Source organism: Aedes albopictus, chromosome 3 (assembly GCF_035046485.1).
Source record: "Aedes albopictus strain Foshan chromosome 3, AalbF5, whole genome shotgun sequence".
NCBI classification, from domain to species: Eukaryota; Metazoa; Arthropoda; class Insecta; order Diptera; family Culicidae; genus Aedes; species Aedes albopictus.
In genome coordinates, this window is record NC_085138.1 from 90,475,351 (window position 1) to 90,491,759 (window position 16,409).

The 16,409-nt window shown below is 39.4% G+C and overlaps 2 protein-coding genes across 3 annotated transcripts in view; one reads left to right on the top strand and one right to left on the bottom strand.

Annotated features, from left to right (window-relative positions):
* LOC109423702 (pseudouridine-5'-phosphate glycosidase) overlaps positions 1 to 16,409 on the top strand; it is a 520,698-nt gene that overhangs the window by 109,773 nt on the left and 394,516 nt on the right. The window lies entirely within an intron of this gene.
* Positions 8,534 to 16,409, bottom strand: part of LOC109423689 (uncharacterized) — a 125,419-nt gene continuing 117,543 nt past the window's right edge. For both annotated transcript variants that reach the window (XM_029873087.2, XM_029873078.2), the window contains exon 11: positions 8,534 to 9,908. In XM_029873087.2, the coding sequence (XP_029728947.1) occupies positions 9,875 to 9,908 (34 nt within the window). In that variant the 3' untranslated portion in view covers positions 8,534 to 9,874. The remainder of the gene's footprint in view (positions 9,909 to 16,409) is intronic.

Below are 16,409 nucleotides of genomic sequence, written 5' to 3' on the forward strand. Positions count from 1 at the left end.
TCCCAGGAAGTAATTCAACACAGATTCTAGACGCTGACTGCCATCAATAATCCAGTAGCTAGCTACTTTCCGTAATCCCACTCCATTCCAATCGTTTCCGGGGTGAATTTCACGCGGGATTAAGAAAACGCTCCGCATCGTCATATACCAGACAATTAGGTCGTCCGGATGTGCGAGGGGTGTGTACGATATACCTAGGTAAGCTTATCGGCGGCGTGTGAGTTCTCGGAACACACCTCCCTCTGGCCGTGCTCGCTAATTGTGTGATAAAGGGCTCGACGTGGCGAGGGGTCTTCTTGGAAGGATTGGAATGATTGGAAGTTTGGTCTTCCCGGGTGTGATGATCTCGGGCGGGCAGCAGCCCGAGTCTTCGTTCGAACTTTATTTTCGCTTAGAAGTCATTGGGACAACCTATACCGGGCGGAAGCGGGTGGAACATTATGGCTGCAATCGTGTGCCATTTGAATATTTTATTCGAGACAAACGGCTGGCTGCCGTTGGTTGTATGGGAATGGCGGACGAGGCGAGCGGTAAGGCTTGTTTTGCTTTGCTGGAGAACCTTCTCGGAAAACGGTGATAGAGATTCGACAAAGAATAAGAGTTAATGGTTGGATTGCGAGAAGTGGATACGTAGAATCCAGCCGAAGGTTGTTTTAGGAATGAATATTTAATGAAGGAGAATTACTTTTTACTTTAAGAGAGAATAAGATAATCGAAATCAGCGCTACTGGTTGTGCTTGGTGTGCTATTTGGGGAATTCTGGGAAAACTGGAAGTAATGGTTATTTTTGGAAAAGTATTTGCATGAAGGTATAGACAGAATTTTCACACACATTGATAAAGACGAGTGCACCGATGAACTGAATTCATCGCGGTCCGAGAATTTTGACACTAAATCGAGGCCGCTTCCAATCAGAAGTGAGCGATTTAAAATCAATATTGAACAAGTACAATTCTGATTGGGAATGGCCCCGCTCTAGTGTGAAAATTCTCGGACCGCGATGAATTCAGTTCATCGGTGCACTCGTCTATGGACTTATCCACCGATGAACCAAATTCATCGCGGTCTGGGAATTTTGAGACTAGAGTGGCACTAGAGCGAGGCCATTCCCAATCAGAATCGGTCAATTCTGATTGGAAACGGCCCCGCTCTAGTGTCAAAATTCTCGGACCGCGATGAATTCGGTTCATCGGTGGATAAGCCCATTCGTAAGCTTATCGTCAAGCATGGGAAAACTCACTTGTTCACCCGAACGCCATCGATGTAAAATATCAAATGAACACCAAGTAAACCAAAGTGAATTCCGAGCGCGACGCGCTTAGATCGAATCGAACGGTTTACGAACGATAGCACCGAAGCGGAGTTGGTGAGAAGTAAAGAGATTGTGAGCGAACGAACGTTTCTACTCCCAACACTGAATGACGTTCAGCCGATTGAATCAGAACGCATCCGCCGATTCAATTCGCATTACTGATAGACGAGTGCACCGATGAACTGAATTCATCGCGGTTCGAGAATTTTGACACCAGAGCGATCCCTCTTCCGATCAGAAGTGAACGATTTCCAATCAGAATTGAACGCTTTAGTGTCAAAATTCTCGGAGCGCGATGAATTCAGTTCATCGGTGCACTCGTCTATTGTTCTCAATGAACGCTAAATGATCGTTCCTATACGAATGCTTTCACCAGTTGACTCAAAATGTAAACAATCGTTCGCTTTCGGCCCATTCGTCCTTGGCACTCATATTCGTATAGGTACCGGTTGAGCCATCGTTTTTTTTGCGTCGCTCTGTGCTTGGCTTAGAAACAATGGACAATGGAAGTCGAAACAATTAATTGATGGGAGGAGAAACACACACGCTTCAGTTTGTGTTTAGTAGCGAGTGAGAGAAACGTAATAGTTTGGTGTTTGTGTGTTTTGCAGCCTTTTTTAACCATGGACTTAGCCACCGATGAACTGTATTCATCGCGGTCCGAGAATTTTGACACTAGAGCGGGGCCATTCCCAATCAGAATTGTTTAATTCTGATTGGAAATCATTCAATTCCGATTGGAAATCGTTAAATTCCGATTGGAAGCGGCCCCGCTGTAGTGTCATTATTCTCGGACCGCGATGAATTCGGTTTATCGGTGGAAAAGTCCATGGTCTACACCAGAGATGCCAGATTGTTTTCATCAAAAATCTGTATCAATACAGATTTTTCTGTATCGCCGTTTTTCAGGGTATAGCAGAAACCGAGAGTCCTAGAATTCAAAAGAAACTAACAAAAATGTACTACTTTTTGACGGTTTAAAATTTTTACTGGTTTTAATTTTTCTAAAACATGTGTGAAAATGTACAAATTTTCATAAGTTTTTTAAAGTTTTAGTAGAAATTAATAAAGTTTCCATTGAATTTATTGAAAATAACTTCAGTTTTTATGCTTTCTGGAGAAATCTGTATCAAACTTCAAAAATCTGTATTTTTCTGTACTCTGTATCTTGTCTGTATATAAGGTAAAAAATCTGTATAATACAGAAAAATCTGTATATCTGGCATCTCTGGTCTACACCTACCCTACCAATTACGCTTTATTACGTTTTGCAAGATGACGCCACGAATGAACCGTTCGGTTCATTCTCGTTCGTCCCTTCCTTTTCCTTCTTACGTGAATTTCGACATTTTCCAGTGGTGTATCTTGATTCCCATTCGCTGCCGTTCTCTTCTCTCTCGGGGAGAAATTGAGGTTAAATTTCTATGCAAAACTCAATAAGGCAATCTGACGTTTAATCACCTCTCTCTTTTTAGCTCCCGAAGAGGATTGGTTTGTTTTCATATAGAATAGTTTCCGTATGAAAACGTTAAACAAAAAAAATGCTATCTTCTGCTGCTGCATGAGAGAGACGAGTGATAGACGTCAGATAGACGAGTGCACCGATGCACTGAATTCATCGTGGTCCGAGAATTTTGACACTAGAGCGGGGCTGCTTCCAATCAGAAGTGATCGATTTCCTATCAGAATTGAACAATTCTGATTGGAAGCGGCCCCGCTCTAGTGTCGAAATTCTCGGACCACGATGAATTCAGTTCATCGGTGCACTCGTCTATGGACTTATCCACCGATGAACCGAATTCATCGTGGACCGAGAATTTTGAGACTAGAGCGGGGCCATTCCCAATCAGAATCATTAAATTCTGATTGGAACGACCCCGCTCTAGTGTCAAAATTCTCGTACCGCGATGAATTTGGATCATCGGTGGATAAGTCCATAGCCTCATGGACTTATTCACCGGTGAACTAAATCCACTCGGTCCGAGAACACTAGAGCGGAGTCATTTCCAATCAGAATCGTACAATTCTTATTGGAAATGGCCCTGCTCTTGTGTCGAAATTCTCTTATCCAGTGCATTCGGTTCAACGGTGGATAAGCTCATGAGCCTATGCCCATCATAAATATTGTAGTCCCGTGCTTATGGATGCTCTATGCTCTTCAAATCATCCGAAACTTCAACCAAAATTGTCTATTAGATCAACCAAGATATCGGAAGTATCTTTAGCTATTCCACTTAATCAAGTTGGGTTCTGTGAGGCTATACGCAGTACAACCAATTTAATTTTCAATTAATTAGATGTTCAAAGTTCTCCAAATCGTCCTGGAGATCAGTTCACACGATCTACCACAACAACAAGGACTTTTTATATGTCTCCGGTTAACGAGACATATCCAATTAGGTTCTACAAATACAGATGGAGTATTCATGGTTAATTTTGATGTATGTAAGACGTTTTTGTATCACGTATCCATTTATGCTGTCCATAATGAGTCCATACGCAGGTATTTCTTTGCAATCTAGATATTCTAGGTTCTCCAAACCATCTTGGACATAAGGTCATACGATCTCTACCACAGCAACCAGAGCTCTTGTACGTGACCCCGGCTAACGAAACATACCCATGTAGGGTGTTCAACTAGAACAGTTCAAGGCAAGATTCATCATTTATGCTAAATCGTGATGTGTGTAAAATTTTCTGGGTCTATTAATATCTTCCTAAAATTCAGGCAAAACGATATTGAAGATCAACCAGAGTATAGTTACATTCGCTTCACCGGTATCACGTATCCATTTATGTTCTATGAGTCTATACGCAGCATCACTGCGTATTTTTCAAGTCGGATGTTCTTGGGTCTCCAAATCATCTGGGAGATAAGGTCATACGATCTACTACAATAACCAGAGCTTTGTACGTTATTCCAGCTAACGAGACATATCCATGAAGATTCTGCAAAGCAAGACGGACCATTTGGGATTGATTCTGATGTGTAGAAGATATTTTAGGTTCATTGTTATCATTTGAAACTTCAAATGATACTTTTGATCAACTAGTATTTTAAACACTCAGTACTACAGCTTATTGTGTTCGTTGTTCCTGGACCGTTTTTCATTTTTTTTTGTTCAAAACGTTCGGTAATGGTTCTTTTTTCTATAGTTGGAACCACAAATGTCATTAGCCATAAGGTTCTGGCCTAATTATTCAGGAGTATCGTCGGGTAGTTTTTTTCCCGCACCGCATACAAACTTTTGCCGATTAATGCTTTATGAATGGGGATGAACCAGCCTCGGGCTGAAATTCCCCATAATATAAAGTCAATAATAATAATTTATGAATTCACAGTACAAGTTTATGTGTGGTCATTTTGGGCTTATTTGGTCACATTGACCATATTTCAGAACGCTTTGGCCACCTGGTTCCCCCAAAGAAGTCCAGTTTTTGATCAGCTTTAAAACCGACGTTGCAACATGTCGAACTTCGTGAATTTATAAGAAAAAATCACTTTACTAATCAGATCATTTTTGGTCACTTTGGGCACATTCAAGGATCTTCCGACCTGACCAAATAACAATGAATGCTGAACAATGAGAGTATTTGCTGAACATTGGCTGGTTATTGGTGGGAGTAGCTGAATACAATGACAGCTGAATATTGGTCTGAAGTATTACTTGTTCAACCTCTTTAATCAGTAATACATAGGTAGCTGAATATCAAGTTGAATAGAATATTATTCATCTCTGTAACCAGCTTTGAAACGTACACAGAATTAATCATCTGTTGTTCAACCTTCTACCAAGACAGTTGACCCAAGCAGTATTTTCACAGAGTCTACATAGCTTCTTCAGCCGTTATACAGCTTTAGTTCAACTTATGTTCTTGATTAACCCTAAAAAGGATACCTGCATGGCCTTAGTTTCGTCACTTCGCTGAGTGTGTTCCATCAAAGACGAGCTCTGAAAGGCGCCTGGGGTCCAATGAACCCCAGGTATCCCTTTTAGGGTTAAAGAAGCATTGTTCTCATTTTCGAGGATATGTATTTGTGTGTGGTGTAGGTGATAAGGTGAGTGACTATGAATCAGGAGTTCCGAGTTCAATTCCCAGTTTTCCAATTGATTAATTTATACATTCCTAAGCATCTCTTCTGGAAATGAAAAGCCGCAAATGGTGAAAATAAGTTTAAAAAAAAGTTTATTTTTTTATTTTTAACCAAATTCAATAAATCTAATTGATTGTTGATATAGTGCATTTTAAGCATAGTGCATATCAGCCTTTCAATGAACCTCAATCCAGCTTAAGGTTGATTAAAATCACCAAAATTAGATGTTTAGGGTAAAGGAATAAAGGATTGTACATCTTGTGATCTGCTTTTGTTCAAATGAAGGCTGCTTCTAAAAGGTTGGAAAAACGATTATTCATCATCAAATTGTTACCTGGGTGGTTGCGACATGTCAAACTTCGTGAATTAACGAGACAAATCCACTGAAGGATATTTTATGCATTTTTTTTGTCCCATTGGACCTTGAAGAGGCTTGATTTCAATCGTATCACACCCGGGCTTGTGACATTTAAAATTTATTGAGATTACGAACTAAAGTTGTTGAAGGATATGGCGATCAATTATTATATCATCCTCTCTAGATTTGCTCCAGAAATATATTCTGGTGTTCCCGTTGAACTATTTTTTTATAATTGTTTCAAAAAGTATCTATTGCAATTCCTTTATTTAGAAGGTTCATCTAAGATTTGTTCATGAGTTTAGTTTCTCCTAGAATTTCTGCTGGTATGTATCCTTCAGTAACTTTTCCAAGAATTTCTTCTGAAATTCTCTCAGATATCTCTTCTGGTAGTGGTGTAAAGAACTAGAATAAGGTTAAAATTCACTAAAATAAAAAGACAACAGAAAAAATCTTCCGAGAGTCCTCCAGAAGAATCCTTCTGATATACTGTAAGGATTTCATTCTTAGGTTTCTCCTGGACATTCTTCTGGAATTCCTCCTTAAGCTCCTTCTGTATTTTTTTTGAAATTCCTTCTGAGAGTCATGTAGACGATTTATTTAAAACTCCTCAACGAGCTTTCTGGACTTTATGTTGATATTTTTTTCTGAAATTGTTTTAAAAATCAATTTTAGGAATTTCTTCAAAAATATTTCCAGATACTTCTTCTGTGATCTCTGCAAGAAGCCTTTCTTCAAAGCGTTCCTCCTGGGATCCCCCAAGAAGTTTTTTCGGGGGATTCTTCAACACTTGGAGATCCGTCTGGAATTTTCCCAATAGTATCTTTTGGCATATGCCCCGAATTTGGTTCTGTTCTTTTTCAGGAATTCCTTCTGAGATTCTTAAGGATACTTTTTCAGGTATTTATCCAAAAGTTTTATTCTGATAATTTTCAATGAGATATCTGTGGCATATCTCAATGGTTCTACTGTTCCTCCACACATGATGTGATCGAATTTCTCCAGGAAATGCTGCTCTCTTGAGATTTTTTTTTCTCAAGCAGCTCGTTTTGAGCTTTCTACTAGATTTCCTTTTGGAATTTCAAGAATCACTGAACTTCATTCTGGGATTCCTCCAGTAGTACATCCTACCGATATACTAAAAGTAACTTCTTGGGAAATACCAGAAGGCACTACTGAAGAAATTTCAGAAGGATCTTTTGTAGATATCCCCGCAGGAACTTTTCGAAGAATCGAAGAAGGAATTCTTCGAAGAATCTGAGAAAAAACTTTTTGGTGATCCTAGAAGAAATTCATGAATACTTGAATCATAACTTGTTTTTTTAACGTTTAATAAGTTCAGTTTTTAAAGACTTTTGAATTTGATGCTTAAATTTCATTCTATTCAGTTCACTGGTTTTGGAGATATGACAATTCAAAAAATAATGGTCTAAAAAAAGAGTTTTACGAGAACAGTTCTAGCTTTACGAAAGGTTAACCAATCGAACCCAAAATTTGAGGATCTTTGATGTACTCTTTGAAAAGTTACAGCATGTTGAACTTTTTTGTGAGAAAAAAATGCCTTATTATAAACCATCATAGGGCGAGATTGAGGAGGAGGTTGGCCGGTTGAAAAATAACAAAGGCGCTGGAGCAAATCAACTACCAAGCATCTAAAATACGGTGGAAAAGCACTGGTGAGAGCACTACACTGGGTCATTACCAAGATTTGAGAGGAGGAAGTATTACCGAATAATGGATTAAGGTATCGTGTGTCCCATCTTCAAAAAGGGCGACAAATTGGATTGCGGGAACTTTCGTGCGATCACACTAAGCGCTGTCTACAAGATACTCTCTCAAATTTTATGCCGCCGTCTATCACCGATTACAAGAGAGTGGGTGGGGTAATATCAGGCTGGATTCATGGGTGAACGCGGTACAGCTGACCAGATGTTCGCTATCCGCCATGTGTTGCAGAAATGCCGCGAATACAACGTGCCCACAAATCACTTGTTCGTTTAAATCGGCGTATGATACAATCGATCGATTTTTTTTTTAAATAAACCGGATGCATTGCAAAGCGACTTAGAATGTAGACAACAGGGATGGGAACACTCATTTTCAAAGAGTTACACTCACTTGCTATTTTCTCAGCTCAGAAGCATGCAATCAAGAAATGATGTATGGACGACTTTTGCCTTGTGGTTTTGTCTAAAACTTTGCCGAATGGAGTAGGGGTCGTACACGAATCCCAACGTCGTGACAGAGCTGAGAAAGCAACTCTCCACGAGGTGAGTGTAATTTACATTCACCTCGTGGAGAGTTACCTTCGAAGCTCCCTCACGACTTCGGTATGCGTGTGCGACCCCTACTCCATTCGGCAAAGTTTTAGGCGAAACCACAAAGCAAAAGTCGTCAATACATCGTTTCTTGATAGCACGCTTCTGAGCTGAGAAAACTTCAAGTGAATGTAACTCTTTGCAAGTGAGTGTTCCCATCCTTGGTAGACAATCGCTTTCGGCGCTTCGATTCGTCAGTACATCATTCATCCGTCATTCTTCCGTGCTTGCCGAAGGTGCAGAACATGCAATGGAAGTGAAAATAATGCGATAAACTGTAAGGGAGAACCCCGGTTCTGATCGTGTGTGTATATGGATAAGAGAACCGCCTCTGATTGCTAGTAAGTACGAATGAGCGAAACGCAATAATTGAGTGTTTCCCATGATTGGATGGAACATCTTTGGCTGCAGTACATTGTTTAGCTTAACAACCCATAAACAAGTTTTTTTTGTTTTGTTCACCACCCAACAGTAGTGCATATGAAGGTTTGAAAAAGTTCGAACGAATTATCTGCTCCGAGATATTTCGATAAAACGGTTCTCGTCCAGCGATGCACTCACATACGCTCCGCGACTTCACAGTCCTATTCGATCACTAGTTTGGAAACATTTCTGCCCTATCTTACATGACTAGATAACTATTATAATATCATAAAAACCGAATCCCGATTCAACCTCCCGAAACTTAGCTTTAAAGTACGAAAAATTTATACTTACTCTATGGCTTTTAGGTTTTGAACGGAGTTCCTTTGAATTCCGATTCCAGCTACGCGATGGAATCATTTTGCGGCATTCTATCTCTAAATATATGGTAAAACTTCTACCTTCCCTCTACCAATCACTGAAACGGTTCTGGATGATGTATATGGGAACTTACTCACTATGATGGAGAACTGGCGCCATTTTTTTTTAGAATCCCATCTCCACAACTAGCTTAACACCTAAGGGGGTGAAGAGTCCTTCAAGACGATCGATGTTGTACTTGTGGAACACGGAGAGACACCAACCGTCCCCTTCAAACGATGACGAATGATGATTACTTATCTACCGATGAATTGGTGCGTACGGTTTTGGAAACATAAATCTTTGCACAAAACTTAACGTTCACAGCTTCGATTTTCTCACAGTTGATTCGTTTTGGATGTTTTCTCTTTCGCACTTCGCAAGTCCGGCTCTCTCTCTCACACACACACGCACACGGGCTACGCATCGCTGAGTGCCGTGCGTCGCACGGCCCGTCTTCAGATATCTTCACAATCACAATCGTTACTATCGGTCGTTGCGGTACCCCGGTAGTACCGGACGCCCTGTTCCCGGTCGTACGTTATCCGAGATTTGCGCCTCTGCGACCCGCTTTGCCTTACGGCCCCGATCACGCCCTCGTTACTGCTGGTACTGCTGCCGGCCGTGGCAGTAGTGCTCCCACAACCTTCCCCCTCGACGTCGTCTTGCCCGCCACTGTCCAGCACCCCGCCACTACTTCCACCACTTCCGCTCAGGACACTACTCCCGGTTATGCTCTGCAACCGAGGCACTGCACTGTTTCGCCGACCTTCCCGACTGCTGGCACTGTCCTGCTGCATCAGCTGCAAGGGATGATACTGTATCGGTTGCTGCTGCTGCTGCTGTTGCTGTTGTTGTGGCTGCTGTAGCAGTTGTTGGCAGGTGTGGCCCCGAAGGTCCTCGCCACCGGCTCCAACTCCGGCCCCCGTTGCGCTGCGTCCTGCTCGGGCGTTTGGTCTCGCTTTCCGCCAGCGATCGCCAAACAGTTGCTCGAGATAATACCGTAGTCAGATTCTAGTTACCGTTGGAGCGTTCAGGAGCCTGTAAGAATAGATAGAAAGTTATGTTAGATGTTAGGATTAGAGATGAGGAAAGTATTATAGCTATCTTTTTGTGCGAAAGTAACTTTTACTTTGTTGCGAAGTATTTTTGTTTTTTTTTTTATTTTTGAAGTCCCAATAATAATCTGCACATGAGGTTGCTATCTTTTCCCTGTCAAGCAACGATTTGACCAAGTGGTTTTCTTACGTCAACGCCTTTGTTTATGGTAAGCTTCAGGTCACGGTAGGTGATCGAAAGCAGGCAAATGAGATTTTGGTAAGGGTTGTGGTCTATGCGCTATTTGTGCTTGAGTATTACATTTACTTTCCAAGTCACCAGGTAGAGATCTCGAGGAAGGTCACCGACGAGCAGTGTTGTGCAGGTTCACCCTCTTTTTAAAGCGTCAATATAGATTATGTCAAGAACAACGTTAAACGGAACCCGTCACGCTTCTGGAACTTTGTAAAGAGACAAAAATCGCCTGCATGCACTCCTTGCAATGTGAATTACAACAATACCCCAGCTAGTTACAATTTCAAGGCGGCCGATTTCTGCTCATTGTTCTTTGAGAGTGTATTCAGCAAAGTGTCTCCAGTAGATCGCTTCCACAATATACCCTCGCATATAAACTTGCCTGTTACACAGTTCTTTTACGGATTTTTCCCGGAATTGCTAACAGATTTCTCCCCAAAATCTTAGAGACTTCTTCCGGAAATGGCTCCAAGGGTTCATTTTGAAATAATTCCAGAGAATGCTCCCGAAATTCTTCCAGAAATTCTTCTCAAAAGTATTTGAATGAATTTTCATATCAGTTACATTCAAAAATCTTCCTGAAATTTCGGGAAGTTTCTCAAGGATTTTAACCTTTACTCTTGTAGAGATTTAATCTCGAAGTCCTCCAATAACTCTTCTCGGTTTTTTTCGAGAGTCCCCTGGTTTCTTCCAAAATTCGTCTCAGGATTTCTCCCGGAGTTCTTGTAAAGATTTAACTCAAAATTCTTCTAGAATTTATAGCTTTTTTTTATTCTTCTTGAGAATCATTTGTGAGAAATATTCGGCAGGGCATTTTTCGAGACTCCATCTGAAGTTCTTCCAAAGTGTTTCCGGAGATTTATGTCAAAATTCTTTCAAGGTTCCCTCCCGGAACTTTTCAAGAACATTTTATGGATTTTTACATGACAATTTTTCAAAAAATCTTACTCGTAAAATTATAGGATTATTCTCGGATTTTTTTTAAGAACTTCTTCCGAAATTCTTCCACGGCTTCTCCGGAATTCTTTAATGATTCTTCTTCTCCTAAATTTCCTATCAAGCTTCTTCCCATAAATAAAATCCTTGGGATTTTTTTTTCAGAAGTCTTCCAGAATTCTTCACGAAATCCTTTAGATATTTCTCCTGAAAAACTTCCAAAGATCCATGAATAAACTGTTACAGAAAATGCTTCCGGAAATATGTAACCCTTTGGAATTCTTCCAAGGATTTCTCCCGAGATTCTTCCAGAAATTCCACTTCGATTTGTTTCCGAACTTTTCCCAGGAAGTCTTGTAAACATTTGTCCTAGAACTTTTTCAGACATCCATCCCAGAATTCTCTTGAAGATTCTTCCAGGATTTCTGTTCAAAATTTGCCCCTGAATAACAACTGTTATGCTCTTGGAATTCATCAAAAAATCTTTACGAAAACTTTCCAAAGATTTTTTTTATCAAAATTCTCATTTCTATGGGAACGAGGTTTCATTAAAGATTCTATCCGGAATTCTTTCAGGGTCATCTTTCGGAATTATTCAAAGAATTTCTAAATTTTCAGAATACTTTTGGGGGTATCTCTCGCAAATCTTCTACGGATTTGTGATGATTTTTTTTCAGGATTTTCTCCTAGATTTTTTCCAGTGTTTTTTACGACATTGTTCCAGGGGTCGCACTCGAAGATTTTCAAATGATTCTAAACAGTATTCTCCTAAAAACTTGTTCTGGATTTCTTTCCTGAAGTCCTTCCGGAAGTGTTTCAGGAAATCTTCAAGAATTCCTTTGGAAATCCTTCCAAGGATTCCTACCGATATTTTCGTTGCGATCGATTCGATTTCTTGTGAAACTCTTCTTCGAATTCACTTCGACGCTATCCCATGAACATCTTCCGAGATTTTTTTCAGGGATTGTTTTCGGAATCCTTGAAAGGATTTCTCCCAGCATTTTCTTGTCCTTTCTCCAGAGGTATTTATCTGAAATATTTCGGGTATAGGATTCCTGGCTCCCCGGGAATCCTCCCAGATATACATTCCGAAAATCTTCATCTAGATTCCTCCCGAAATTCGTTCCGGCATTTGTCTCGGATTTTTTTTCAGGGATTGCTCGTGGAAATTTTAGCAGGATTCCTCCCGTTTTTTTTTACAGATATTTCTTTCCACAAACTCCGGAATTCCTCCAAAAATCTTTCAAGGAACTTTTCAAGAATGACTTCCAAATTTTTCAGGGGAATCCTTACGCACTTTATTCCGGAGATTCAAACCAGGTATATGTTCAGGCATTTTTTCCGGGCTTCCAGGATTTTTTCCATATTTTTGCTAGAAACTCTCTTCGGATTTCTTCAAATTTTTTTTTATGATTATTTTTATTTTTATTTTTATTCGAGGATTTTTCCTGCAATTCGCCTAGGGATTCTTTTCGGAAATCTTCATAAGAACCCATTCCCGGTATTTTTTCCAGAAATTTCTTCCAGATTTTTTTTTTTTATAAATTATATCCTAGATTCTCAAGGATTACTTGCGAAGTTCTTCAAAGAATTATATTCGCAAATTTCCAAAGGACTCCACTAAGAGTTCTTCCAGGGACTTCATTCGGAAGACTACTTTTCTTCTCAGGGATTGTTTCTTGAATTTTTACAGTAATTTCTCCAAGAGTTTTAGTTAGAAGTTCTGAAATTCTTCCACAGATTTAGCTGAAATTTCTTAGAGATTTCCCCCGGAACACTTTCTTGGATTACTTCTGGAATTCTTTCAAGGATTCTTTTCGAGATTCTTCATGCCATTATTCACAGGAATCTGTTTGGAAATACCCTAGGAATTTTTTCAGGGATTTTTTTTACAATTCTTTCAAAGATTTTTCATGGAAATCTTTCAGCAATTCCTCATGAATTTCTTTAATGGAATTCTTCCAGGATATTTTTTCAGTGTTTCCAGAATTTTTTAGCGATATCTTCTGCAGTTTTACCAAAAATTTAAACTTGAAAAAATTCCAAGGATTCTTCTAAGAATTCTTCCTGTTATTTATTCCGGATTTCTTCCATCATTTTCTTGCAAAATTCTTTCAAGACTTTCATTGGGATATTTCTGGATAAAGATCTTAAAAAAATGTATCTGGGAACTTCAAAAGATCCTATCAGTCAATTGTCAAGAAACTAATCCGTTCTCGACTAGTCTTTTTGTTTTAAAGCTCTCAAAACTTTTTTTAGGAAATCTGCCAGAAAACCCTCCAAGAATTCCTGATTCATTAAACGTATCTTCCAAAGATTTCACAAAGAATTTCCTAAGCAATTCTCTATGAAGTATTCAAAAGATTTTCCTAGAAATTCTTCCAGAGATTCAAAGGATAGTTCTTCAGATTTCCTCATAAAATTTATCAAGAAAATGTTCTAGACGTTTTTCCAAAGGTTCCCCTTGGTTCCCTTGCAAAGATTCCACAACAAATTTCTATAACGAATTCTTCTCGGAATGATTGTAAATATTTCCTCTGGAATCCTTCAAAAGATTTATCCAGAAATTCTTACAAAGATTCTTCCAGCAATTCCCTTTTGAAAATCCACCACAACCACCAGGACTTTCCAACGATTTCAGGAGTAGTTTTAGAGCTACTTCCAAAAATCCTCCAGAAATCTTTTTATGAACTCATACACTGATACATGCAACAGTTTCACAATAGTTCTTCGAAGCCTCATTTATTCGAAGCCTCATCTGAGAATCGCCTAACACATTTTTCCAGGAATTATTCCAGATATTCTGCCGAAAATACTTTCATATATCTATTAGTAAATTCCTTCTGAAGCTCCTGTGAAACTCCTCTAGAGATGACACCACAACTTTCTTTCTAATATTCCACCAGGGTTTCTTTTTTATTGTTCCTTCGGAGATGCTTTCATAAATTTCTTCTGAAATACTTCAAGCAAATCGTCCATTCTTCGAGGTTCTTCCATAATCTTCACCATATCTTCTCTATGAATCCTAGGAATTCCTTCAGCCATCCTACCGGAAATTCCTCCTGAGATTTCTCTTGTTATTATCTTTATGACTAAATTGTTAGCCCGGGGCTATTTCGTCTCCTGACCCACAGCTTCAATTCCCTTCCGAAGGAAAAACTCACACTTGGTGTGTATGTCGCGAGTAAGATTTGAATCCAGTGGTCCTCGGTGTGATAGTTTTAACCTTCATACCAGGTCCACTCCGCCCAGACACTCTAGTAGAAAATTCTCATGCAATCCCTCCGTACGGTTTTTAGAAAGTTTTCCCTGGAATTAGCCTGAAGGTCTTCCAGGTCTTCCAGGAGCACTTTCAGAAAGTCATCCCTGAGAAATTGAACAAAAACTTCCTGCAGAGAATCATTCACGATTTACTTCAGAAATTCTCCCAAATAATCCTCCAGAGATTGCCCAACAGATGTTTGCGATTATCCAAAGAAACACCTGGAGGTGTTTCTGCAGAGTTCAAAGATGAAACAAGGTTGCGATTTGGACACACTCTTGGAGGAGTTCTTAGCAGAACCTTTCGAGAATCATAATGATGAAACCTTTGCGATACTTCTGGAGGAATTTTGAAGAACTCCTTGTGGAATTTCTATTGAAATGTATGAACTCCTGGTGACTTCGTGGTGGAGGAATCTCTGTAAGAATAATTCCAAGTACAATTGTTTTTTTTTGAAATCTCTGAAGAAGTTCCTGAAGAGATCTCTGGTGGAATTCCTATTCCACAAGGAGTTCGAATTATTCATGAAAGAATCGCTTTAGGAATTGCTTGGGGAATTTCTGGTGAAACTTTTGACAAAAAACTGCTTAACCCTTTGGAGCCGGAAGGGGTCATATATGACCTCAACATAGAAACGGCTGTATAAATTCACACATACAATAAAACAGAATACAGTCTTCGGCAAAGTTGTTGCAAAGTCCTCTATTAAGGAAAAAATGGGAATATTTGCATTTGAGACTTTATCAACAACCCAGAACATCCTGAACACCATCAAGTTTGGAGAAACGAACTAATTGTCATAAAAGTTGTTCTAAAAGCTGAATCCATATCCAAGGGTTCCGTTCATACGTATTCATTTAACCTTTGTTAAGAATATTAGAATGTGTTTTATATTTTGGGATGTTCTAGGTGTTCCAAACTGTCCTGAAGTGAAGTCCTTTGAATCTACAAGAATAACTTTATGTGTTTTTACCATAAATAATAGCATTACATAACCTATGAGGATCCGTGAAGCCTTAGAAATCTACAATGTCATTTATAGCCAGTGTAGAGATATTCTAGGTCAGCCAAACTATCTTGGAGTTCAGAACTTCAGGTCTGTACTCGTAACAGTAGTCATATCTGTTGGTCTGAGTAACGTTGCATAATCAATCGCGATTACTGGACCAATCAGAAGTCTTCTTGGTATTACTAAAACCTTTGGGACATTCAGGATTGTCCAAACTGTCCTATAATGAAGTCCTTCTACAAGAATAACTGTATGTGTTTGTTTAGCCATAAATAATAGCATTTCACAATCTGCAGGGATCCGTGAAGCTCTTGAAATCTCAAACTTCATTTAGAGACACTATAGGGATAGTCCAAGTCAACCAAACTATCTTGGACATTAGTACCCTAGTACCTTTGGGACATTACGGGTCGTCCAAACTGTCCTGAAGTTTAACTCTTGACAGTAACAGTAGTTATGTTTACCATGAACTGTACTATTACACATCCAACTGTAATTTGTAATCCCCCTGGCATTTCATGAGTCATTCCAAGATACTTTTAAGCTTTTGCTAGTACGTTAAGTAGTGTTTAGTTTTATAAAAACATCTACTGTAACATAAGGTGATATCATTTTATTTAGATAGTAACGTTACATAACCAAATAGGATCCATGAACCTCTTAACTCTCAAGGGTCAATTTAGGTCATCCAATATTTCACGAAGTACACAACTTTACATATACAATGCTAGCCTGCTACACTAAATACATAATGAACCATATTTACTAATATCCTTCAAAGACTAGAAGGCATTGTTTTGTGTCTTTGAAACGTTTGTGCTATAAAAAGTTACGTAACCTAGTCTAACTCACCAAGCTCCGTGAATTTTCGTAAAACTCAGAGCCATTCCAAAAAACTTTTGGGATATTTCAGGTTTAATAAACTTCTCTACAACTAGGAACTTCCAGGTAAGGTGAAGATATGACAAAGCCACATCTCGAGCAAAAATCAGAAGGAAAATGTGGGACGCGGCCGAGGATACGGACTGCAGCCACGAATCGA